Source organism: Falco punctatus (genome assembly GCF_963210335.1).
Source record: "Falco punctatus genome assembly, chromosome: 9".
NCBI lineage: Eukaryota > Metazoa > Chordata > Aves > Falconiformes > Falconidae > Falco > Falco punctatus.
In genome coordinates this window covers 24,720,264-24,747,763 of record NC_137589.1, presented here as the reverse complement: position 1 = coordinate 24,747,763, position 27,500 = coordinate 24,720,264, and the positions used below count along the sequence as shown (strand labels likewise).

The window sequence follows — 27,500 nt, the reverse complement described above, 5'->3', positions numbered from 1 at the left end:
AGCTCTCCCGGTCTTCATTCCCTACCTTCCTTTCCTTAACCCTCTTTCATTGTCTGTATCCTTCTTGTACCAGTACACATCATTCCTTTCTGTGAGCCATTTTAACTCACAAATTTGGCAGAAACTGTTCCAACTTTTTTCTGCCAGAGTAATAAATTGAAGGACCTTGGAGAGCAACCTAGCAGGTGTGTCAGGGTAGTAATCTAAACCACGGGTCCTCAAACTTTTTAAACAGGGGGCCAGCGCACGGATGAAGTGGCAGGCAGTCATCTGCGGCTGCTTGGTTTCCCCCTCCAACCTGCGGCAGGGGGGGTCTGTAAATATGAGAGGCCATAGTTTGAGGACCCCTGATCTAAGCAGTAGACCTATACAGCTGTGAATAGGAAGAAGATTATTTAAGAAAAGAGAAACTTCTCCTGGTAGGAATACAGCACTTTGATCAGCTCACCACCTGATGAAAATTCACCTTAGTATTTTCTTTAATGATAAACCTGACTGAAAAACTTACTGTTCTTTGCCCTCAGACACTCCACGGTCTCAGGCCATTTGCCACTGACTCATGCAGTTGTTTGTTTTTTAACCTTGATAATTGCAGCAACTTGGATAACATTGTGCATGCAGTTTGGGCAGTTAAAGAGACCAAGGGAGACAGTGTTGAATAGTGTCATAGTAATGAATAAGACTAAGAATGAGTAGCTGGAAGTAGTGGGAAGAAATTCATTAAACCAGATTTAATCACTAAAGAGTGATCATGTATTGGATGCTGTATTTTGCTCATTCTCATAGTACTTAATTTACGAAGGTGTTAGTTGCAGGGGAAGTTCAAACATCGTTGGAATTCATTGTTAGCCATTTCCAACAGTCCTTGAAGTGTAAGAATAAATCCCTGTATGAAAGCTATAATCTGTAAAAGTGGTCCTAATAACTTCAAGAGTGTTTTGGAGGCAGGCAGTATATTTAAAGCTGGTCTTGAGCTACTTACTGCAAGAAGTGCCTTTTAGTACTCTTCCTTTTGTAGTATTTTTAAAAAATGGTTAAAGGCTGAATTCTTCCATTATTGAGACAAATGGGAAATTAATGACTGTTACAAGACAGCTATTTCCTTAGAGCTATCATACAGGGAGTGTTTTATGATGTAAAGTGGTCTGGTAGCAAGGATAATAGTGCATACACAGGAGATAATATATTGTACCATACATTATTATACTTAACCTTTATGGTTTGAAAAGTGCTACATGAAGACATGGGCAGGGTAGTGAACTATTCTTCACCAAAAAGAAAAAAAAATTTGCTCATTTTGCAGTAAAGTTGATTTTTACTGAAGTGTGTGCCTCTCTAGGCAAGGAGTTACAAATGTGGAAAGTTACGTTGCTGATGTCTTTGTTTTACTGGTTGGAATTTCTTTTTTCATAAATGGAAGTTATCAACACCAAGAAATCACAATGTCACCACTAAATATAGAGTTGAGGGTAGTGCACCAGATAAAAGGTGCAACAGATCAGCTAGCTATGAATTATTTTCATAGCAGTAATGAATGGTACTTATTATAGCATCTTTATTGGTGATTTTTTCACTTACTTTTTACTCACGTCACTTTTTAGTTTTTGCTGATAAATTAGCTGTGACTGTTCCTGAATTAACTGTGTACAAACATATATTGGGATGAAAGACTGATTTAGAATTTCAGTTTCTAACAAAATATTCTAGAAGTTCTGGGATGATAGATCTTATTAAATCTTATAGATAGTTTTAGTGGCTTATTAACCGTTGCCCAGTCTTGCAAATCATGAACAAATCTTTCGGTGTTCTCTGTGCATCTCACTAATCTGCTTGGTGGGCTTCCTTCACTAGGATCAACACATTCATAAAATTACCTCAAAAGATGTACATAAAAATGGGTAATGTGCATGTGAAATTTGTGTGTACAAACAATCGGATCTTACTGTATGTGTATCATAAAATGATTTTACACACAAAATTGTGTGTGGGGGCTGTAGTCCTACAGATACTGTGATGACACCTCTTCGCTTTTTTTGTTTCAAATGCAATACTGTGAACATTTGAGTAAGAAATTCTGCTGGAAAATACTGCAAATGTAGTGATTTAAGTCCTGTTCAAAAGGATAGCATGTTTATGAACCAGATGAAAAAATAAAGTTTGTGTCTGCTTGTTATTCAAGGAGCAACAGCTAAAGAAGATCCAAGCAAAACAAAAGCGTCTCCAAGCAATTCTTGGTGGGACAGAGATTCTTGATAAAGTAAATGAGATTGAATTTAAGGAAGATGAAGGTATGGAAGAAGGCTGGGAATTCTGTTCTACTTTGATGTAATGCCTTTGTTTTTTTGAAGCTAGTTTGCAAGGTCTTTGCCAATAAGGAAATAAATGTCAGTGGTTTGCATTCAAAGAGGGAGTTAGGAACACTTATTCTCTGCACCTGCAGAATTGCAAACCTTCGCATATTCATGTGGGAAGTTTTAAAAAATGAATGTTAATTCATATTCAGCTCAATAGGGATGACTGAGGCACATTAGAGTATTGGGCTTAATAAATGGGAAACCCTAACATTTTTTTGCAGCTAATTTGATAAAGATGACTAACATCATGATTGAATTACATTTTGTGTGCTGGATGCTATCAATCAGCATTAACAAAATTGTTTTTTCTTACTGTTGGGAAGTATCACTAGAAATGGAAGGGGAAAGTGCTTCTCTTTTTAAGGCTGCACTATGATAAAAAAAAAAGGGGGGGGGGGGGGGGGGAGGTTTCTTCCAAAGCAGGATATTTGTTCTCTCAGCATTTCGCTAGGTGTTCTTTCTCATTGCTGTCTGCAAACTGAGCTTGGATTTTTCTAACTCCAGCTTAGCTGTGTCTTGACCACAATCACTAATCTGCAGTATTCTGCAAGGCAAGTTTGCACCCCGTTGACATCTGCAGATCACCTTTAGATTGTATTATTGTTTGCAGAGGTATAAAATCTGTGCTATTTATCCATTACACATGTGGCTGGAGTGAATTCCAGATCTGACAGAGCTCATGCTTCTTTCCTGATTCAATAAAACTGAGGTAAAAACCTCAGGAAACTTTTCTTAGTAGAAAAGTATCTTTAATCCTTTTTCTTTGAATGAGTTCATGCAGTAAAACTCAGGCACCCAGTGTGATGAAATATAAATAGAAGTGAATGGAGCCTAAGACAGAAGAAATGGAGTTGAGCAGTTCAAGTAGTTTGAGAAACTGAGTGTGTGGAGAGGGAGGAGTGTCATGCCTAATGCATCATTGTTACTTGTTAAACATGTTTTGGTGATAAATACAGTGCTTCAAATAGGGCTACATACAGTAGCATGCCATGCTGGCAATTCTGGTACAACTGTTTTGGAATTTTGGAGCCTAATAATAGATTTCACTCTGGAATTCCACTTCAGCTTCCTGAATTCAAGAGCTTTTCTCCCTCTTTGGTTTCAAACCAATTATAGTTTGTGTTAATATGTATAGTAATGTATAGTAATTGTGTATGCAGTTTAACTGAAGTGCTCTTTTATGGCAACATGCTGTGCAGCTAATATGACTTTTAAAGTCATAATCCTAATATTAGTATTGTAGAGTAGGAAGATGAGTTTTGTTTTCTCCTTTTTTTAAAGCATGTGGGAAGAAAGCCTTTTACGTGTTTTGTTAGATTTGTATCTGTCCTGATTTGGTAATTGAAATGTCAAATTTCAAGCTTATGGGTAGAACTGAGAAATCAATAATAAAATAGAGATGGACAATGTTGCTGCATATGGAAACACAGTAGTGTTTTGCACTGAACGTGGTAATGTGTTGCGTTGACAGCGTAGGGAGCACATTAGAGTTCATGGGCCATGGGGAGCTGTAACTTTATGGTAGTTCTTGCTGCCATGTGTTGTTTCAGAAGTATTTGTGTTGTGATTGTAGGTGTAACATTTACTATATGAAGTCTGAGAAGTACTTTGAAGCAAGTTACAGTCTGACCTTTTTGGCCTTCTGTTTTGTTGTGGTTTGCCTTTTTTAAACTTCAGGTATTGTGTGTGATGATAATTTGGACTTTTAAGGTGTATATAAAAACTAAGCTGAACACATATAATGCTTGGGGGTGGGGAGGGAAACACAAAACACCCTTGTTCATGTGTTTGTGTTATCCAGAAGGTGTTAAAGGCATGCTGTATGTTCTATTTTTTTATTGTAGAACCTGGTCCATCATGTCTGGGCAGTATGCTTATGCCTGCTCAGGAAACAGAGTGGGAAGAGCTTATTCGTACTGGCCAGATGACTCCATTTGGAACTAAAATACCTCAGAAGCCAGAAGGGAAGACACGACGGTTAATGCTAAATGAAGCATCTGATTTTGAGAAGTACTTAGCAGACCAGGCTAAGTTGTCATCTGAAAGAAAGAAGTTAGCCCTTCACAAAGGAGCAAAGAAGAAGGCACAAGCCAAAAATATTCAGTGTGTAGCTCCCACATCTACTACAAAGGAAAAAAGGGCTAAAGCCCTGTCAAAAACAGATAAGCGCTTAAAAAAACACATCAGAAAACTTCAGAAGCATGTCCTTCGGATTCAGCCAAAGGCAGAGATTCAAAAAAAAAAGAAGTATCCTGAGGCCAAGAAGTTCAGGCATGAACAGGAGGATGATAGTGGAGAGTCTGATTATGTACCTGACGAGGAGCTGTTTGACCCAGAAGCAGAAGAAGGTGAGGAAGAGCAGGCATCTTCTGCTGAGAATGATTCTGATTATGAACTCAAGAATTTGTCAAGAAAAAGAAAATATTTGGTGAAGAGGGATTTTAAAGAAGCTGAAGATGATGCTGACTTCTTTCCGAGCTCTGAGGAAGAAGAGCATACACTGGGGAAGCGCAAAGTAAAGAGATGGAGAGATGATGGAGATGAAAACTATTATAAACAGAGACTAAGGTTAGTCCTCAGCGTTTTTGTTAGTGACATTATCAAATTATGTTGAACGTGCAAAGGGCAATGTCTGTAACACCCTGCTAAGAGCTGAAGTAAGGAAACCAAGACAGTCAGAATGATCGTAGCCTTCCAAAAGAAATCAGACATACCTTTTAATTACAAGGACTTGGTTGTTAGATTTTTTTCTGATTGTTATAGGTCCTTCAGTAATAAGCTATTAGTGTATCTTATGTTTGTTGTTTGCAAAACTGTGAATGTGCCCAAAATCATCGAATATATATAGAACAACATGTTACTTAGCAGCTTTATACTTAAGTACTGCCTTAAGTCTGTAGATCGTATGCCTGCTGGGCGGGGGGGGAAGTCTTCTGTTTGATAGGAAACGTTACAGTGCAGACCATGCCCTCCCTCTTCACAGGAATGGCACTTTTCCACTGAGAGAGAAATGATGATTCAGGATGGGGTGAGATGCTTTGTTTTCAGCTTTAAATGATTAATTGCTCATCAAGAAGAAAAAATCTGAATAAATTAGTTACATACCATTTTTGTAGAATCTGTTAGTTTATTGAAATCTCAGGCAGTTACATGTAGTATGTATGGCTAACAGGTTTATTTGAAAATCAGTATTAAAAGGATCTTTTGAATTTAAACTTGCCAAAAATGTATACTGGAAAGGACAATGTCTGTATTTGAACATTAGTACATGATATCTCTTACATAATTTATATTAAAAGACATAAGTAATGAAGACAAGACATGCTGCTCTTAGTCAAGTCTAAAAAGAGCTGCTTTGTTAGACAGTGATTTCCCTCTCTTGGTTCTTGATGAAAGTGAGAGTAAAAACACCCTTATCTAAAACACACAGTGACAGCAGTGGTAGTAGTGGTGTTTTCTGTTGTCACGATGACCTAAGGTTGTAAACTGAGTGAAGTTTCTAAGGAGAGTCTAGTATATTAGGTGGGGAATTAGAGCTAGGAACACGAGTTAATTTTTAAAATAGCAACTGAAACATCTTGTGCTAATCTGTGATTTGTGAAATTTGTATAACCTGTGTGTGGACCATCTCTAGCTACAGTCTGCTGTTGAGATGTTTTCTCTAGCGATAGCATTAACTGCTGAGCTCCTAAGACTGAGCAATGCTTCCATTTTCACAACTGCCTGGAAAACATTTTGAAGGGGCAACAAATAATTTGTTATGCTGTTAAATGCTAACTAGACATGCCAGTGAAGTTGAGATACATTTCTCCACATACTCGGAGTCAAAAGATAAAGTTCACTAACATGGTTGTTTTAATTGTTCTGTAACCACTCGCATGTTGCCTTTTTTCAAAGGGTTGAGCTTTGTGTAATGAACTACAGCTTGATAGCATGCTTACTTTTAATTAGTTTTCTTTAGTGAATATCCTTCAAGTAGTTTTATAGTCCTCTAGAAAATCATGGATTCTGACTTGAAAACAGCTACTCTAGAGAGGAAAGGTGACTATGTATAAGGGCTATCAGTGTTGTGATTGATGTAGTGAAACGGCCTAGCATAGGAAGTTGGTTAATACTTGGGAGACTCAAATATTACACTTCTACAGAAATATAAAATCTTACAGATTTAAATGAAAAGCAGTATCAGAGAAGGGGTCAAGAAGTAGAGGTATAAACACCATCTCTTCCTGTGGTGAGAGCCTGGGTTGCTGTGGAGGAAGAGGTATCTGCTGATAGCAGAGGTACTCACAGTTGTAGAACTAATATTAGGTAACAAAACCTCAGGTAGGAAGAGCTCAACTTCATTTTCACATCCCAGGTTACAAAAGCAGATCAGGAGCAGATACAAGGCAATAGGTCTGCAATCCCGGAATGCTGCTTTTTAAAGTTAAAGCGTAGTTTATTGCTCTTGAATAGAAGATTTTGGCAAGAGGCTAATCTGAACAATGTCCAAAGGGTCAAAAAGAAATGTTTTTTATTGGATGCATTAACAAAAATTAATTGTACTTAATTGGTAAAATATTTACTGGTTTATTGAATAAAACTGTATTCTTCATATTTAAATTAGACCAATATTAAATCATTTTTAATTCAGTGTTTTCATCAAGAGTAATTTATTTTGATTGAAAGTTTTAATATGACTCACAGTTTAAATTCATTCAAACACGTTTTTTAATAACGTTAAGATTGTGACAATTTATCCTTAGCAAAGTCATATCATAGACTACATTTCTTTTGGTTACTAAAGTTACAATAAAAGCCTAAATGAATTTTAGAAATATCAATAACTGTAATTGCTACCAAAACACTACATCTCTTAAAAATTTCATAGCTACAGTTATTATGGCTGTTAAGCTGCAGCTGTCCACATTGACGTTTTTATGCTGACACCCCCAGGTAATCTTCATTATGGGAACTGCCATGAGAAAATAAAATGTAGTGAATTAAGAAACATATTAAGAATGCTATAGAAATGCTGTCATTTGCTTACATTTATGTGTTGTTTTGTGTCAGTTTTACTTTTGAATGCAAACGAATGGGTGAGATTATAGTATATTTTACCCCTGAGATAGGCAGGGGAAAGTCCTTTAGGATTACTTTAGTCTTCTGAACATCTAGTCTTGTGCTTGTCGCTGAATAACAGTCCTGTACTCTTAAAGATTGAAAATTAGTTTCCTTAACATTAAAAGTTTTCAGAGATGGGACTTGAAGAGATTGGTCTGTGTCAAGGGGAAACTACAATGATGTTGTTAAAGCATGATAATTAGCTAACTGCAGGACTGCAAAGCATCTCTAGAACAAGAGACTCTTTTCAGACCAGGAGCTGGTGTTACGTGCAGTAAACAGGGCAGGCAGGAGAGCACCCGGCTTTTTCCTTTCCTTCTAAAGGCTACTTGCAGTGGTCAGCCTAGTCACTCAAAGCAAGATGTGGTCAGTGGAACATGAAAAAGTAAAAGTTAGCTATACAGAGTTCAGCTCACGCTCTCAGTAATTTCAGTTCTTCTCGCTTGTGTGAGGCTTGTCTTTCTCTAGTTGCTGTCACTGGAGCCATGTTGTTGTGCGGATGCACAGGGGAAAAATGTTCTGTTCTGCAAAGGTCAACATCTAAGGTGAATCATAGCTTGCAAGAATAGTGAACAATGACAAGGAACATCAGGGTCATGGAGAGTAAGGTAAATAAGTAGAACACTGTCAGGCAGCTAAAAGGTAAGTTTTACGATTCAGTGAGAAGTAGCATATGATCGTTTCCAACTGTCCTTCATACTGGCTATTACCAGCTGAACCCACAGGATTAGGTAATCAGTCTCCAGAATGGTACTGAAGGTCTCAGAGACTTGATCCCCATCACCAGGTATGTTATCAATGTATATTTTGTCATACTCAACAGTGACCATCATGGTCTAGAAATGTTGGCGGAATCCTAACCTGTTGCCTCATGCTTGCTGGAATGGTCAGGTCATGGTAGAGCCAGTTTCTTTGAAGACTACTGAATAAGAAAAAACGCACCTGTTTTCAGTTTCTTTTGTCTAGGATCACAAAATAAATAACCTTGTATATAGATTAAATTCATAGGAAATAAACCTTTCCTTGGTTCTCAACAAGAGAACTGCTGCATGGTTTTCTTGTATTATCCTCAAGACTTTGCAGATGTGGAAACTGCAACTTACAGAGTTGTTTTTTGGTGTTTTTTTTCATATTAACCAAAATTTTCTTTTGCATGTATTAAAATGCAAAGCATAAGTATAACCAAGTAATTTTTGCTGCTTATAATGTAACACAGTACATACATATATTACTGACATCACTAATACAGTATCTGTATAAGGTAATCGCTTGGATTCAAAACTCAAAAAGTAGCACTCTTATTGTCACTATTCCCATAGCAGTTGTCAGTACGTATCTGCCTGCTGCTTCAAGGAAGGAATTATATGTTATATTATGGGAGGTAAGTGCTATATCTGTTTTCTTCTGTACTCTGTATAGTTTGTGGAGTACAGTTGTTTGAATTGTTCAATTGTTGTCAAGAGCGCAGAGGCAAGGCTAGGAAAGCCATTTATTTCAGTGTCTCCCAAGTGACATCCAAGCAGCTGAGTAGCTAGAAGTTGTGGCTATCAGTGCACAAAGCAGTTGATACAAAGAATCAAACAAAACAAAAAATCTGCTTAAAATTCAGTTGGTTTTGTCAAATCTGCTCAGTTTTCATGTGCTAGCTCTCTTTGAAGTACCTAAGGCACTGAATCTCTTGATGTTTCAGACTTATAAATTAAAAAAGGATTAAATATTACCTTTCCTGAAAGATACTTTCTTAGAGCATCCTAACTGCTTTTTAAAATGACAAAACCAAGACACAAATGAAGATATATTTTGGCTCATTTGCTGAGTACACCTTTCATTCTAAGCTCAAGAGTGTGATTGTCTACATAGGTCTTAATTTACTTAAGGAGACTTGTGGTACTAACTGCATGTATTTCATCTGTTAGGATGTACCAATTAAATCCACCCATCTAGACCATAAAAAGTTAGATCAGAAAAGTAATGCTGAATGCTTCAATTTAGCAAATTAGAATAATCTCTAAGGGATTCTTAGCTGTAGAAAATAGAAAACATATTGTGCTTCACAAATGCAAACTATATTAAAACCTCAGTTTGGTTCCTGACTGTATTTAAAAAAAAAAAAAAAAAAAATTGTGCTTATTACTGTTTTGGATGCAGTATTTCTTTCTAGGGTATTGCAATAAGTGAGAAATGTGCCTAGTATCTGAATACATTCTTATATTAAGAAAGATTTAATTGTATGATATATGGCATTCATACTCCACTTCCAGGATAAAATTGTATTTATGTCAACGACCATGGACAATGTAAAATAGACTTATCAAAGGTCATGCTTTTATTTTCAAGAGACTGGTGACAGCAAAACCTGTATTTTGTAGTTGTTTAGGCATACTAATGATGTTTAACTGAGGTACTTAAGAAATATGTTGACAAAATGGTCAATACATTCCTGTGTAAAATCAAATATGGGCTACTGCTGTTTCTCCCTCCAAAGTTCGACTTCTGAGGGAAGGTACAAGACCAGACTGACGAACTGACTGATCTGGTCTAGCACATAGTGTTTGTCCTCCCATTGCTTCAGCCATTTAGATATTTATGCTTTTCTAAAGAAAATGATGGAGTTCTAGTGTAGAATGTCTTAATACAATGTCTTACATTAAGTTCACAAGCCTTTCAAAAACTGAATAGCTTCTTCAAACATTGGAAATTGTTAGTGGTAACAACAAATTGCTGCTTTTTCTTTAAACTGGTAATTAAGGGCAAAAAACCCTCCAGACCTTTGGAAGAGATACAATATTGAAGGCTCTGGTACTACAGCTTGTGTAATGATACACTTCAGTAAAGATACAGTGTGTATAAAATAAACTTTCCTTTAGGAAAATTAAGTATGATATTTATTAGTTCAAATTCTCGATGTACGTATTTTCTAGGTCTCTAATAATTTTGAGAAAAATCCCAACATTGATCACACATCTTGCAGAAAGTGTAGCAGTTACATTAAGGTGAAGCTAAATTCCCAGACAGCTAGGAGCTAATCTCGGGAACGTTTCTTCTTAGTCGTTTCTGGATCACTTTTTGTAATGTACACTAGAGGGCAATCTGTGACTTCCCAGGGGAGACTGAAGCTCCAGTGTTGGCTAGTGGCAATATATGGATTCCATATTAATGGAATATTAATATTAATTAATAAATATAGTGGAATATTAATATTGAACCGTATTAAGGATTTTGGATACTTTACCTAGCTGTCCCTTTGGAAGCTTTGTGATCGACAGTTGTTTTGATTTTAGTGTGCTAAGTAGAACTTTTCTTCCTTGGTTTGAGTCTTGTCATATCAATCAGATAAAATAATCAAGTTCTGACATGTCTCTGTTCCAGTAATGACACAGGCTGATGCAATGACAGTCAGCATTTATCAGTTTTGAAACATTGATCTTTTTCTGGAACTCAGAAGAATGATTGACCATCTGTGCCTGATAGCACATTGTAGTACTGAACAAAAATAGATGTGTTTTTATGCTGTGCCTCTAGAATGTACCATATCTGCCTGCTAGACTCCAGAGCGTGAATTTTCTTTTCCTAAATCAAACATTTAACAGACTCCTAGTCTAAGATAAGATTTCCATTCCTGTGCTAGGATAGATAAATAAAAGTATCTGTGGGAAAAACTGACACTTCATATATTTTTAGTAAGTTCTTTTTTTTTTTTTTTTTATTACTACTTAACTGGACATGATTGCATATAATGAAATAATAATCTGATTATAAACATTAACAACTCAACAGTTTTTGATCAGAAAACTGAAGACTATTTTTGTCCATCTTGGTTTTTCTCCCCTGTATATGCTGCTTTTTCCCTCCATCATGATTTTTGCTTCTGCAGACTTTGTGACTTGAGATCAAAATATATTCCAGTGGAGCTGGTGCTCTAAACCTGTCCAGCATTGTGTTTTCTTAGTTTTTCAGTGCATTCATTTCTGGCAGTTATTGTAACTTGTGTATGTTTGGAGATGGTGGTGTTTATTTTCACTTTAAAATAATTCCATCATTCCAAGTTTGTGACGAGTTCTGTAAAGGCAGATTGTAGGTATTTTCTCAAAACTGGTGAAAAGCTGATCTAGGAACCTGCCATAATTAGCTTTGTTTCATGAGAAAGAGTTTAGGATTGTGTTGAAGTATATAATTTGTATATGAAGTGCTCAGCTTCTTCCCTGTTCTCTTGTTCCTAACCCAAGCTTTTTTAAACAAAATTGCCAGAGATGCAGAAACCTTTAAGCGGAAGTTCCAGCAAGTTTCACTGAAGTAAGTGATCGGGAAGAAAAGAGAAATTAATAATGCTGGCATTGGAGAAAACACAGCATGAGCTCAAGTCTTGTTAGGAGTTGCAGATCCCGTGGAAGATGATTTGAATGGCCTAATAGCAAGAAGAGTCTTAGTTTTAGTGTTTTCACGTTATTTCATACTAAGGAATACAGAATAGTGTCCTTAGGAAGACAGGCATCGTTGGTTTAATTGCCCTCAGAACTGCTTATGTAGTTAAAAAATATGAGGGGAACACTAGAACTTCATTGTCTGTGGTTTTGTTGGCTTTTAATTTGCTAATGTGCTCAAGATTGAAAACTTGAATCAAATTTGATTTTAAACAGTTTAGCTGACAGGCTTTTTCTCTAGTGGAGAAGGCACTTCTCATAGCAAGCTGGAAGGAGTTACAGTACTGTATGTGACGTTGTGCCAGTCATGTCTGCTCTTAACGTGACTGAGCTAGATAACAGCATTGCTGAAGTCTTAAAAGACTTGTAGCAACACTTGAGATGTTTTGTAGTGTTTTTAGGTTTGTTTTCCAGGTTGGAAGTGCAAAATGTCAGGTATGGTAGCTGTCTTATGGGCAGTTTGAGAAATTCTAACAGCAACTTCTGTCTCCCTCCTTTTGGCTAGTTAAGTCAGAATATAAATCAAGATAATGAAACTCAGTTGTTATTCTATAGCTGATGATATTGTCAACTATGGGCCAGAAATTAATTAACTTTTTTATGATTATGCTTCTTTTTCCTGATGTGGATGAAACTGGGATAGTAGCTTTGAAAAAAGGCACTCAGCCCATAGGCTTATAGCACACTGGATTATGCATAGCAAGTCTGTAAATAAAATACAGTTTCTATGTCAACCTCTAGATACAGTTTATTTTTGAATGCTTGACAATGATGCACAACTTCATAGAAAAATTGGGTTAAATAACTTTAAAAGTTACAAAAAGAGAGGAAAATGTGAATTTCCTCACATTTTTAAGTAGTCCAGAAATCCTTTTTCCCAGAATAAAAAGTTTTGGGAAATGGCATTGGGGGTTTGTTTTGTTTTTTATAAGTCTGTTAGTCCATTATCCTGCTATTTTTGTTGTTGTTGCTACAGAGGCAACTTAAGCTAACAAGAAGCCGTTTGTGTAATATTACCAGGAGGGAAACAGACTGTTCACTCGCCTGTAATATGTCATTCAGAAACAAGGTGTACTGCTAAGCTGTTGCATCCTGTTAAGTCCTTCTCCATCCAGTTACTGCAGGACTGTTCTAGAGTACATTTGCCAGGGTTTCCTCAATGCAGAGTTAAAAGACCAGACAGATGAGTTTTCCAGCATCTCATCTGGGAGGCTGTTTGTCACTTAATTGCAGCAGTGCTAGGCAGCTTAAATGAAGGTTTTTGGCCTGAATTTTCCATTTGCTCCTTTTCATCCCATCACTGCTACTTAGAGTTCTTCGGGACCTCAACCATTCCAATCTTTGTGTTTTGTATTTCAGATAGTTCTAGACTATCAGGTGGTCTTCTCCTTCAGCCTTTTTATGAGATGAAATATGGCTGGTTTTGCACTGTATCCAGAACAGTAACATAAGAATGTTTTCCATCTGTTCTCTAATTTGCCTATTTCTGTAGGGATTTTGTCAGTTTACACACCATGTTCAGTGTGCCTGCAATGAATGGCACTTTCATGGGAGAATTCCAGCAAAACCCAAATTGTCAGCAAAGTGCTATTTATTGGTTAGTACATACCCAACTGGCAGTAGCATAGACTGTACTGTTGCAGGTAAGTGTTTTCAGGGCACTGAAATGCAAGTCCATCATTTTCTTGGATGTTGAAGATCCTTTGGTACTTTTTAAAAAGGAGGGGAATGGTGGAAGGGGAAGATAATTCTCTTAACATGCCTAGAGTCCAAATGAAATTAGGCTGGAGACCACAAATCACTCTAATTTCAGAACCTCAGAAAACTCATTCTCTTCATGTCTGCTTAACAGATGTAGAGCACATCACCCCAAAGATGGTGATGTTTCCAACAGAATCCTCTGTATAAGATTATCCACAGCTGCATGTTTCTGTAGGTGAAGGAAGTTATTTAAGTGTTTGGTTAAATTAATAAAATTGCTTTGGAATATCAGCTTTATTGATATTTTTTGGGGGGAGGGGGTATGGAAGTTTAGGAAATTAAGGTAGCTGATTTTTTTTTTTTTATGATGTTAACTGTTAATTCCATTATATTAGTATTTCTGTCTGTAGAAAATTCTAACTAGCTGTAAAACTGAAGGCTTATAACTAGTCAGGAGTGAATGCACCTTTTAATATGTCAGATATTTTCAGCATTTACTTGCATAATTCTCTCCTGAAAAGTATTATTAATTAAATTGTGACATCAGAGAATGCATTTTTGTTGGGTTTTTACCTGATTGAAAATTCAATGTAATTTTCATATTGTATCTTTTATGTGCAATAATTGAATGTTGACTCCTTTTGTCACTCCAGGAGGTGGCAAAAAGAACGTTTGAAGAACAAAGAACATGAAACAGATGAGGAACTTTCTGAAGAAAGTGACACTGAATTTGAAGAGGGTTTCAAAGTTCCAGGATTTCTCTTCAAAAAGCTTTTTAAGTACGTATTGTGTACTTTATTTTAATACTATGCTGCTGTTTGCTGTTAATAATATTCGTCAGTGATTTCTAGATGCCTCTTGCTGTAACTTTTACTTCAGTGAATGATGCCTTAACTTTTACTTCATTTGTTTCTGTAGGATTATTTCTTTAAAAGAAAGGATCTAACCTCAAAGAAACTAATTTGTTATAAGCAAAAAATGCAGTTACATGAAAATACAGATGATAACAGCCTGAAGTCAATAATGTGAATACAAATTAACTGAACTTCGAATTGAGAAGCACTCGTCTATTTTTATTAATGCTTTCTTTTATTATTAAGAGCTTGCTTTTAATTCAGGTGTGGAGTGGTAGAATAACTACTTGGAAGTATAAGGTGTTGGCAAGTTTTGATAAGTGAAAACAAGCGTAAGTGTTTCTGTGATTGGGTTGAGTGAGTGAAATTTTCTGCCGGTAAAAAATATAGACTTTAACTCGGGGGTCCTCAAACTGCAGCCCGCGGGCCGGATACGGCCCCCCAGGGTCCTCAATCCGGCCCCCGGTATTTACAGACACACACACACACACCCCGCTGGGGGTTGGAGGGGAAACCAAGCAGCCGCAGATGACTGCCTGCCACTTCATCCGCGCACCGGCCCCCTGGTTAAAAAGTTTGAGGACCCCTGCTTTAACTTTTTCTTTAATTACTCCAAGTAACTGCCCATAATTCATACCATAAAATAGTCTTGAATATTTTGCCCTGTAAAGTTTTAAAATACAGAGAATGCGTTCTTAATGCCTTTAGTATATAGGAAACACTCCACAACTCATTCTTTAGTTATTTAATGCTGGATTACAGGTTTGGATATGACTGCTTTCTGTTTCAGTCTTTTTGAGACCACGGTGCCCAGTGACACTTTCAAGTTCATCTCAAAAAGCTGTTTACAAAAGGTAGTCCAAACAAGCTAGCAGCTGACAAGTTACCTTCTTCCATAATTTCTCCCATAACTTTCATGCATAATAGGCTTGAATTCAGTTTTGCTGGAAACATTTGCACATCAGGAAAAACATCCTCTCTTTCAAAAGCTAACTCTCCAAAAGCTTAAAATTTGTGTAGTAGAAAGCCCTGCTTTATAATGGGCATGCGTGATATCCCTTCCAACAGGACCACTTAGTCTTAACCTCAAAGAAATTATTACTGTTGTCCTGCAGTTCCTCAGAAGGAAAGCACTAGTTCTGAAATGGAATTGAATTAATGACTTGGTTGCCAGGACCATACACAGCCAATATGTGGTCTCCAGTTGTTTACACAAAGGTACTGCAGGAGTAATCCTGAGAACGGATGTGTGGTCTGAGCAGCACAAAGGGAATTGAAATAAAGCAGACAACTAAAAATTAATCTTAGCTATATCAGCCTCACTAATGAAGGGTATCCCTGCAAGCATGAGTCAGTTGGCAAAACTTCTTAAGTGGTTAGAAAGATCAATTCAGTTGAATGATTCGTCTGACTCGTAACTTAATTGCTGAAATCTCCAATGTAGGAAGGCCCATAGTCAATAGGTATTAAACTTCGAGTTCTGAGCAAGTTTAATACAAAGCATCGAAGTATATTGACCCAAGGAGGTGTATAGCAGTATACTGTAAGTGATCTTCCTGCATAGTTGAACGTAATTCCAAAGAAGTTAGCTTACACCAGAAATAGTAGACCCTTAAGTTTGTTCTCTGGTAAGCCTGTTAATGTGGATGATTAGTTTCTTCCCTATATACTTGTCTGCTTTGAGGGACATTCAGCAAGAATACCATTGGTGCTGCTGTAGAACAAAACCAAACAGAGTGAGCAAGACTGACTTACAAACATTGCCTTAACTGTCTGTGCTTAGCCTGAGAGAATGCTGTCTGTATGAACAAGAAACCAGGTTTCTTCAGTATTTGCTTTCAGTGCATGATTTGCCAGATACGTTTAAATACTTTTTTTTTTTCTTCTCAGCAACAATGCAGCTAAACTCTGCTAGCTACTATGGTGAATTTTGAGGGATGCATCACAGCATGATTGCTCGCTCATGTGAAATACAGTCCAAACATAACTATTTTGAAAGACCTGGCAACATCTTTATTTTCCTTCTATGATATTTTTAGACTGAAACAAAAATCGGTGCAATGAAAGCATGAGATTAAAGAGAATTTATTACTTCTCCATATAACCGTAAAACATTAGGGAGGGGGATTTTTTTTCTTTTGCGTAGTTGCTATTATTGCATGTTTATATGATTATTCAAAGAAGGTACTGCATCTTTTCCATTTTTAGGTAACCTTGGAGCAGAATTTTTCACAAACTTAATTCTCTAAAGTGGAACTTACTCAGGAGAAGGGGGAGAGCAAGGAAGATGCTTATAAATGTGGCTACAGTGATTACATCACTGGGTGTAAACCTGAGAAATAATAGAACGTAATATCAGGAATTTCTTGAATGGTTGTCTTCTGAAGAGACATGTTGGACATTAGTCTGGGGGAGCAGCTTCTGACTGGAATTTGGGTTCTCTCCAGTTCTCTAATTTCTCCCAGAAAATGCTTTGTCTTGATAAAATGTAGTAATGGTAGCATCTTAACCTGATTATAGCTAATCCTGTCAGCCATTTCATAGTTGGTTTTAGGTTCCTGCATTTTTAAGGTGAATTAATTTCTAATAAAAGGGTTTTTTAAGGTTGCCTTGGTATAATGCATTTGAGACACCAGCAGATAGTATGACGTCTGAACCATTAGGTGTGTTCTTTGATCATCTTTTTCTAACTGCTCAAGCCATTTGTTTGTCCCTGTTTAGCACTCTCTAAATCCATACAGAACTCACCATAAATTCATTTTTAATAGTACTTTGTAGACACTAGTGTCATTGTAGTCCTAAATGTTATTTGTTCAGAGAATGAAACAGAATTTTGAAATGTACATGGCAGTGCCCTAAAATGAAAAATCCCTGTTAACAACAACAAAAAGTGTTTTGCTCTTTGCTGTGCTCTGCACTCCAGGAGTGCATGCCATCAAGAAAACGATATAGGTAACCTTGTTCTTCCTCTTAAGTTACAAGATGTAGAAGTGCTGAAATGTGTGTATTTTATGTTTTTAATTGTAATTTAAATATACTGTTTCTTCATTTCTTTCTGTTCTGAGTTTAACCCACACACATGATGTGTTATTGCTACTGGTCTCTCTGTTTCATACATGTCCTAAAGGGATTCTCAGTCCAGCATCTTATCTCCACCTTTTTAGCTTGCCATGGTAAATCCTGCTTTCCAGTCTGCTTCTTTTAGTTGGAATGTATTTTGCATTGTTGCCTATATAGTTTCCAGTGAATGACTGTGAGTAGAAACTGCTCTGATACTCTCACATAATAAGGCTCTGCTGCATCCCATTCACTGGAATGGTTTCTATTGTTTTGCCTTGCAAAACTTTTTGCCTTGTTGGCTTTTTCTTCTTTGAAAGAGGCTGAATGTTATTAAATGAATTTATGTAAAAAGAAAGCATGCTTTGGCAGGTATGATCAGTTTTCACAGTGGAGTGTGAAGTCTGTACCTGTTGTAAGTCAAGCTTTTCCTTCAGTTCAGGGTATATATTCCAAATGATATAGTTTACTAGACCCTTACATGTCATCTTTTTTCTGAAAAAATAATGCTTTGTTAGAGTAGCTTTCCAAGTTGCTTTTAACACTTAAAATATACATGAAATAAAATACCCTCTAATTATCATGACTATCAGTTTAATTAGAAATGTTTTAGTGTTGCATAAAGAATGACAGTCACATGTAATGTCTGAGTGCATCAAAAATGTATGACCTAGTAAATACAGCACTCATGTAAAACACACATCCAGCATGTTACTGTAACTAGTATAAGAACCTGACCAAATGATTAATTCATGAGTACTTTCTGTTATGCTCTGTATTATCAAACATTTGCCATCTTCTTTTTCCTTGTTTTAGGTACCAGCAGACAGGTGTTAGGTGGCTCTGGGAATTGCACTGCCAGCAGGCAGGAGGAATTCTGGGAGATGAGATGGGATTGGGCAAGACCATCCAGATAATTGCCTTCTTGGCAGGTCTGAGCTACAGCAAGATGAGGACTCGTGGTTCAAATTACAGGCAAGTGCTCCTCTGCAGACTGTCAGTCTGTGGAGCTCAATGAATATTTCATCAGATGTATTGCTAGTGGAGGAGGGTCCTGTGAATTATTAATGACATTTCAATTACAATATTCCTTTAATTCTTTTAGTGGGGGACATCAAAGGAAAAATTTTACGAGACAATGGAGCTGTAGGGCAGGAAAAATTAAACATGTAACACTTTTAATGAATTCCAGGCATTGATGCTTCATTTTGCAGATGAGCCGCTCTAGATATTTTGGGTCAATACAGTGTCTAAGGTTAGCTTCCACAAATGGATTGTTTACAAACTCAATTACATTAATATCAATAGTTTACACAATATGGAATTTTAAATTAGATATAATACCTTTAGTTCCATTTATTAAATTTTACATCAAAATATTTGTTCTGGCAAGCAACCAGGTAAATGCTTTACAGGAAGTAGCAAGCTGATTTTCAGTGAAAATTAGAGTTTCTGATAGTCAGGGAGTTATCCATGCCAAAAAAAATAGTGAAAATGGTAACTTGTACAGAAGAATTTCCAGCTGCTTTTTTTAATTGTTATTTTTGTTTTTCAAAACTATGCTAGAACGACTGGCCTTTCTTACAAGATAGTTTATGTTTTGTTGTTACTTTTTGTTTTTCAAAACTATGCTAGAATGACTGGCCTTTCTTACAAGATAGTTTATGTTTTGTTGTTACTGAGCAATGCTTTAAAATTCTTTTTTCACAGGTGAAATTAAGGGAAAAGATACTTGTTGGTGTCCTTGGATTTACAAATGCATGCATGAGTAATCCTTGATTTTTTTCTAGTTCTGTTGGCCTGTTTACCTGATACAAATTGCTACATGCAATTAAGCAAATATCATAGTACTACACTAAACAAAAATAACCAACTTTATATAGAGGCATATTTAAATTATGTTCAGCATGTAGATGAGCTGTAAAATAATGCTTTAAAGAGAAAATATTGCTGTCTTTTCTTCAGTTGCTTCCTACTGTAGCTTTTATATGAAAAACCCTCCAGATCCTCCATCGCTCGGGCTGGTTGATTTACTTGGACTATGGCTGCCTGATTTAAGGATGCTACTGTACGGATTATTTTGTGTAGGGTTGGAGAACCACTGAGTTGATGGAAATCCTTCAGGAACATCTCTTGACACTGTTAAACAGTTACAGCTTAAGTCCTAAGATACTGCAGTGACACTACAACAAAACTTTGAAAAGGCCAAAATATAATGGCAAACTTAAGTTGCAGTGTTCTTTCCGCATGTAAGATAATGTGTTCAGCTTCATTGTTTGGCTGGTGCAGTCATTAAGTCCATCACGATAGTAATTCCACAGCTGGAGACAAGATTTAATTTTTTGGTGAAATTGCTGGTGAAATTAGTCAGATTTTACTTGTGTGCTTTAAGGCAGAAGGTCTAAACTAGCTTGCTTAGTTGAGCATTTTCCCCATCTGCACTCTGACCTAGGAAGCAGTAACTCTGGCTAGCTAGCTTCTGTCTGACAGTCATGTAGTCAAGTAAGCAGAAGACCTTCTGGTCAGTCTGGCTGAGAAGCAGGGATTGAGTGGACATAGCTGTGTTGTCAGCATGTTTAAATGTCTTCCAGCCTAGCTGGTATCTCATTACCTTGATGTGTAGGTGGAGCTAGCATACTACTGTATGATTCTGGCACTGCAGGCTTTCCCAGCTTCAGCTGCCCTTCTGTAAAATGAAGGTAATACTGTCATTCCTGTGCAGAATTGGAAAGTTTGTTATATTTGGAGGCACTTGAGTATAGAGGCGATAGGGTCACTTTTGTTGATATTCAAAATATTCAGCTGTATTTTCTGCCAGTGAAATTTTCTGCACAAATATTCTTCAAAATAAGGTGAATAGAAAATTCCTTTTGGTAAACTGCTTCTGATTTCAGTACTACTCGGATTTTGAAGGAGCCTGAAAGCTAGCTGGAGTAAGGAAGTACTTGTTTCATGGAGTATAACTATTACAAAAATTAAAATGTCTCACTTTTAGCAGTTACTGAGCCATACATGTGGGGAAAGCCAGATGTCATATCCAGAAGCGTTGCAGCTATGGTGGTGTAAGGATATAAGGGAAGTAAGGTTTGTTATAAAGGGTGAAGGGTTTTTTATTGGACAAGCTGAGACTGTTGGAACAAGCAACAGCTTTCAGACAATGGTCCCTTCACAAGGAATAAAAGCAAAGCAGCAGCAAACTTAAGTATCCCATCTCTAGCCTGTATCTATGTTGAAATCTGTTCTTGGAACCTGATGAAGGACTTGGGAGGTCCACAAGTTTGCTTGGTTCCAAATACGTTATTTTAGCAAAGTTATTGCCTTTCACTACTTTATTGCGTTTGAGAGATCAGATGAGAGACTCTGCTATACAACATTTATACACTGATTATTTACTCATCTGTGTTCTTCAGGATACTGAGATATAATCATACACATTGCACATTAAGGCTCAGTTGAGTGGCAGAGACATTAATTTCCGTAGTGTTTATATAAATTAAAATCCATTGCCCCAGAAAACTTGTATTGCTCTTGCTGCCCTGTACTTTTATTTTCACTAGGATTTAGTTATCATTTCAGTTTCATTTTGAAGGCATGATTAGCCAGTGCTTGGCAGTAGAGTTGGTTATAATGCAACATGTTTTCCTCTGATATTTTTTTTAGTACTCAAAAATACTAAATATAATGTGAATAGAGCTTCCTTTTTCTTACTACTAAGTTGTAGGAATAGATCTTATTTGCAATTCTAATCATATCCAATTAAATAAGAACGAATAAAGGATATTGCTGTGAAATTGAGTTTTATAAACGAGAAGCAACAGGAAAAAAAAGATATTTGAGTATATTGATCATATGTGATATTGACCATAAACTTAATAGCTTATGATAGTATGATGCAACTGTGAAAAAGAGACAGAATATGTCATGACGTATATTTGGGATAGGAACAGGGCGGCATTATCATTCTGGTAGAAGACACTAGCAAGACTTTGGTTTGGAATGTTGTTAGTGTCACCTTTGTTCAAGGAAAACAAATATAAATTGGATGGGCAGCAGAGCAAATCTGTTGCAGCAATTGGGAGAATCAAGGATGCCTCCAAAGTGTAGCAAGCAGAAGTGCATGGTTTGTTTAGTTTTGTCAAACAGCATAGACTGGAAGTTAGATGGCTCATATAAATAAATAAAAGCTCTCAAGAGAAGAATAAAATGTTGGCTAGTGGAAAGTGGTTGGAGCCAGACTAGACACTATAGGAGTTTCACAACAGAGCAGAGGGGGTGTGGATTTTTTCTGAAAATTGATCAAAGGAAGTGTGAACTCTCTGTTTAAGCTGAAGGAAGGGAAAAATCCAGGTAAACCCAGGATGTGAGCTTGTTTGATACAGACCAGGGGAATAAAGAGAAGTAATTTGTTACTGCCCCTGAAGAATTGAGGATCTAATACGTTCTGGGAAAGTTGGCTTTTTTGCTATAGATATTAAGAGCAGTAGCAGTGGTTGTTTGGATTCACAACATAGTTGAAGTTACTGCATCTCCAACTCCTAACTACCCCATGGATTGCTGGGAGGTTTTTAATTAGACTATATGAGGTTGTTATATAATACTTTTTCCTAATAAAAGAGATAAGCAACATCCAGGTTGTTATTCTGCATATGTATAAGCTTTTAATAAAAAATATTATTTCTTAATGTCAGCAGTTTCTGAAGGCATTAACAGGGTTTTTTTTAAAGCAAGGTATTGCTGGTGTCTGGGAAATCCTTCTTTATTGCTGTATGCTTGTGATCTTGAATGTATACTGTGATCTTTTAAATTGTTTATGTATTACCACTTGAATAGTATGGAGTCAGCCAGACACAGATCAGTATGTGGTAACTGTAGCTATTGCTTCTGTTTGCAAAGTCATTTTGTTCTGTTTTTTAAAGAGCAAATGAATTTGAAAAATAACTACCAGTAACCACTACTTAATGTATCGCCTATATGATTGTTGTTATTTGTTTGTCATAGTAATATTTCTTGTTTGGCTGTTGTGCAAGTAATTTTTCGCTTCTTAACCTTAAGAGTAGCTCTGAACTTAATATACAGAAAGACTTTGTTTCAAACATTCTCAGTAATTCTCAGAAACAATCATATGATTATGAATAAGAAACTTACGAGACAGTTTAAGCCCAGCTCAGACCTCAGCTTCCATGGATGATATATTCTGCTGCTTTAGAGTCCTTGTCTTATCTGTAAATTATGGTGATAATAGTACAGTACATTACCAACATGAAGTAGAACACCTGTGTGTAAGTCCATTTGTGAGACTCCAGCTACATATTCTTTTTAATAGAAGTAATAAAATAGTTGTTTGTTAATGATTTCTTCTCTCTTATAGAAACAGCAGTCACCTAAACCTGATTTGTATTACCACAGGAGGAAGTTCCCTTATGCCTTATTGTTTGGAGCTTTTCTATTTCTGTGTTTTATCTTGATAGATGCATCCATTAACTGTTCAGTGGATAGGTTCTTATAGCAGTACCCCTTTCATTTTCCTTTAAAAAACACTCGAAGAAAACCAAAGTGCCAATTAATTTCCATAGCTCTCATATTCCACTTGAACTATAAAGTGTGTCATTTTAATATGTGTGTATTTTAATGAGTCACTTAATAAAGGGTATTTATTTCATGTTAAAGTTTGGGTTTTTTTCTTGAATGCTTTATATAGGTATCAGGGATTGGGTCCAACAATAATTGTTTGTCCAGCTACTGTGATGCATCAGTGGGTAAAAGAATTCCATACGTGGTGGCCTCCATTTAGAGTCGCTGTTCTCCATGAAACTGGCTCGTATACCAACAAAAAGGTAATGATTGACATCCATTTTGTAATTCCAGAAGCTTCTCTTTTTTTTTTTTTTTTTCTCCTTTTGTGCTAGCCAAAAAAAAAAAAAAATCCGCTGCCTGAATGTTTCTGTGCAAGCTTGTGCTCTTTCTCTGATGGTTTTAGAAGAACAAAAGTTCACTGTCTTGTATAGATTTGTTAGGAAACTGGACAAAAAAGAGATTACATGGAGTACATTTGTATTATGATATAGACTAGCGTTACCTGACCAAGTTACACATAATAACAGGTCTCTTGCTCTGATACTGGTGAATTCTTTCCTTGCACTTCCATGCATCAGTATGTCATTGAACTAATATTTAATATGTTTTGCTTGCACAGGCGATTTCTCTTAGTTGATTGGTGTGTCAGATGATATCACCTAGTCTCATTTTCTTTAATGAGTGTTACTTTGTTGGTTTTCTTTCAAGCAGTGCCTTTTCTGTCTTTTAATTTTCTTGGCCAGTCTCTTAATATGCATGTTCTTATTCCATTTCTTAAGTTGATAAGCCTGACTTGTCTAAAGTTTCAGGCCTTGGATTGGAAAACTTAAGTTTTTGTTTTCCCTTGGCCTCATCTTTCAGATACTTAAATGGATTTTTCAGGATTCAGCAAAGCATTTTTAAATTTCTCTTTAAATATTTATTGAATTTCTTGTAATAACATTAAAATGATATGGTACTTAATTGCACTTGATTAAACGTATTCTGAGGTAATTGATGCAGTTACAGTACATGGCAAAAAAGCAACAGCACGTTCTAATGTGCTAATAGTTTCCTGTTGTTCAATCAAACTCGGTATGTTTTTAAACCATAAAAGTCTTGTTGACCTCAATAACATGCTCACGTGTCTTCCTAAATTAAATGATGTGTGCTTATTTTGGGGTATTTGTTAATGAATACACTTGACAGACTGGCTTAAATTTTTCCATCTGCAGGAATAGTCAGGTTTTCAGGACTTTGCCTTCCCGTTGTCCTTCCACAAATGCCTACTCAATAACTTAAAATTCAAGGAATGTGGATGCCATATGATCACTTTAGATAGGTTCAGTTCTCTAATTCTACCCTAATGCCTCATCTTCTGAGAGATGCAGCAGTAAGCTTTAAACAGTTGTCACTGGTGATGTAGTCTTCACTTCATGCATGTTTTTTCCTAGATGCCTCTTAATCAGAGAAGAGAAAGCCTATGACTGAAGTAAACAAAAGACTTAACAACCAAACTTTCCCTTTTTGTTGTTCTTATGCCTGCAAGAAAAAGTTTACTTCTAAGTTGTTAGCATAAATAACACATGTATACTGTCCTAGTATATGGATCCCGCCTAGAATTTCTTTTTGATATATATTCTTTCTATGAATATGTTTAGTGCTGATCTGATCTCATGGCAGTTCCATCTTCTGATAACCTATGGCATTACAGGAGACTAATTTTGCATATGTTAGCTTTATAATACTCATCGAGGGACCATTCTGCCTTTATGCTTATTTAAGGTTAGGAAATGAAAAAGAAAATTATGGTTAGACTACATAAGAACATACATTTGATCTTTGATAGATATTAATTTTATATGGCCAAAACTCAAGTCACTGTGCACCTGTAGTCCCGGTGTTGCACGGACCTGTTTGGAATTAAGCTGAGAATTCCAGGATTCACCTGTTCTGTTTAGTATATCATGGTTTATCACAAAGTAAATGAGAAGAGTTTTGTGCTGGACAGCTAGCTTGCCAGGAGAGACAGGACTGGGGAACTGAACATCGTTACCTGCTTTTGAGTGAGAAAGGTCACTTCAGGTTCTAGATTAACAGAGGTTATAATGGTCTGGACTGGTGGAAGAACTGTCCCCCAAACTAATGGGACACCAGACAGTGAAGATCTTAATGGATTTTGAGGGATGCATTATCCTACAGTAGCTGGCCAGCAGGCTGTTTGTGGTAAAACACAGTATTGCATCCTGTTCTGTACAGGCCTGTGAAAGAACAAAGGATCTCTAAGGAACAGATAAAGACTGATCTTAAAACTATTGAGGGAGAAGTCTGGAGGAAAAAGAGTTAAACAATGACAGGTGTCCATAAGGCAAGGCAGTGTTTTGTAGCAGAGACAACAGATGAAGTTTTGTTTGATAAAAATTAAGTTGATCTTTTAGGTTAGATGATCTGTATAATTATTACCATGACATTGTCAGAAATCCTGAAATATTAGCAAACGTTAAATCTTTCACTGCTGGTGAAATTACATGCTTTTATGAATAGGTATTTTCTGTTGCAGCTTCTAAGGTACCAAAGCATCAATGCAAGATCCTGTCTCCCAGTTCCTTTAGACTTACGAACAAAAGTATTTGCTTGGTGGTGAAGAGTGGGGAAGACATCTGTTCGATAACTTTATCATAAATTGATACTAGGCGATACCTTGTGCATCTTTTTGGTTAATGACACTTCAGTATTACAAAAGGACTTCTGAGCAATGTGGTGACTGAAAGGCTCACCAGTTATTACATTGGCATATCCTCTCTTGCCAGTCCATTTTCATTTTCTTTGCAAGCAACTTCAGGATTTTCCCAATATTAGAATGAAATAACAGCCTGAATTGTGAGCACCAGATTTGCTGCAAATCTGGTCAGCCTGTTTCAGACAAGTCATTGAGACATCCTGCTTAGATATCTCTGCTGCTATAGTATTTGTGTAGGTTTTTAGCGTATGCGATGCTTGAAAAGAGAGACTACTTCATTCTTTTGCTAAAATAACAATGGTAGGCAATTTTGGCATAAAGGGAGAGAATTCTAAACTTCCAGTTTCCCCTTTGAAATAGACTAGTAGTTTAAAGTTCTTCAGCTAGCCACAAGGGAAGGCAGATTGGTATTTTAAATGATGGAAGGAAGGCACAATAGCAAGTTGGATAGGTTTCCAAGACTTCAAAGCTAGTTTAAAGCATTTTAATGAAATGCAAAACTTAGTTTCTTTAATTATTATTTGTGATCGCAGAAGATCGTTGGTTCTCCTATAATAATAAATGTGCTTAAGTTGGAAGCAATAGGAAGAACCAGATTTAAGTAATAGTCTTCCCCTATGAAGTCAGCTTTCAGTTTACTATTTGTGGCTAAATATGTCCTGTGGTGCTGTCTTATGCTACTAACCTCCTGCTATGGTTTACACTCAAATCTGGTGTAGCTTAAAGTGACTTATAAATATCAGGTGCTCTGAGATCTCTAAGGATAAGAGAAAATGAAGTAGTAAATCTAATGTCATGTATTACAAACACTGTTTTATTTATGGCATAGAACAGAAGATAAGGGGAAGAAAGGTCTAAATATAGGAAAAAAAACTTTCTGTACAAAGAGCTTGTCCTGTTTCAAAACTTCTGATGACACATGAGCATTTGTAAATCATCTAAGAGGCAACTAAAATATCTCATACAGAAGGAGGCTGAATTTTTTAAGATCAAGGCAGAACTTTTAATTTCTTGATTTTTAGAACAGGTATCACTGAGCTTAGCAATTCTTTCTGGTGGTAATTACATACCATTTGTAATGCTGTAACTTTACATTGCCTTATTCTGGTCAAATGCTGGACACACAATGCAGCCCTCGAAAGCAGTTGTCAGTTCATGATGCTTGCACATGTGGAACCATCTATTTGAAGGTGACTTTGCATGCTGAAGATTTTATACCTTCCACCCTCACAGTAGAGTACTCAATCTACATGTAAAGAAAATAAGATTCAGAGGTTACAGTTATTGGTATGACTGCCTATGGAAGCTCTGTTTTAACCTATGTATTTCTGAGTTAAGGACCAAACTCAGATAAACTTAGTATCATGCCAGAAGAAGTAGCATTCTTGTTAAATATGTAGTAAGTGCTTTAGCTCTCTTTATTGCAACTTTTACATTATTAAACATTGTAATGTGTTCTTTTGAAGCCTTTTCATGGTGCCATTTAGATTGTTGGGGGCAGGGAAATAATGAAGAGCTTTTGTAGGTTGAATTTATGGATCTCTGGGCTTAATCATTGCTTATGAGATAGTGATAAGCCTGAATCAAAAATGCATTCTTCAGTAGAAGTGATACACATTTGTGTAAGTCACTAGATACTCTGTAAGTTCACGCTTGCGTGAAAGGTATCTGAATGTTTAGAGAATTTTGTAGTTATCACTGCTCTAGTTCTTTCAGT

The 27,500-nt window shown here is 36.5% G+C and overlaps 1 protein-coding gene across 2 annotated transcripts in view; it reads left to right on the top strand.

The window, feature by feature from the left end:
- ERCC6 (ERCC excision repair 6, chromatin remodeling factor) overlaps positions 1-27,500 on the top strand; it is a 51,143-nt gene that overhangs the window by 4,603 nt on the left and 19,040 nt on the right. For both annotated transcript variants that reach the window (XM_080401558.1, XM_080401557.1), the window contains exons 5-9: positions 2,180-2,288; positions 4,199-4,922; positions 14,233-14,358; positions 18,307-18,465; positions 23,189-23,324. In XM_080401558.1, coding sequence (XP_080257684.1) covers positions 2,180-2,288; positions 4,199-4,922; positions 14,233-14,358; positions 18,307-18,465; positions 23,189-23,324 — 1,254 coding nt within the window. The remainder of the gene's footprint in view (positions 1-2,179; positions 2,289-4,198; positions 4,923-14,232; positions 14,359-18,306; positions 18,466-23,188; positions 23,325-27,500) is intronic.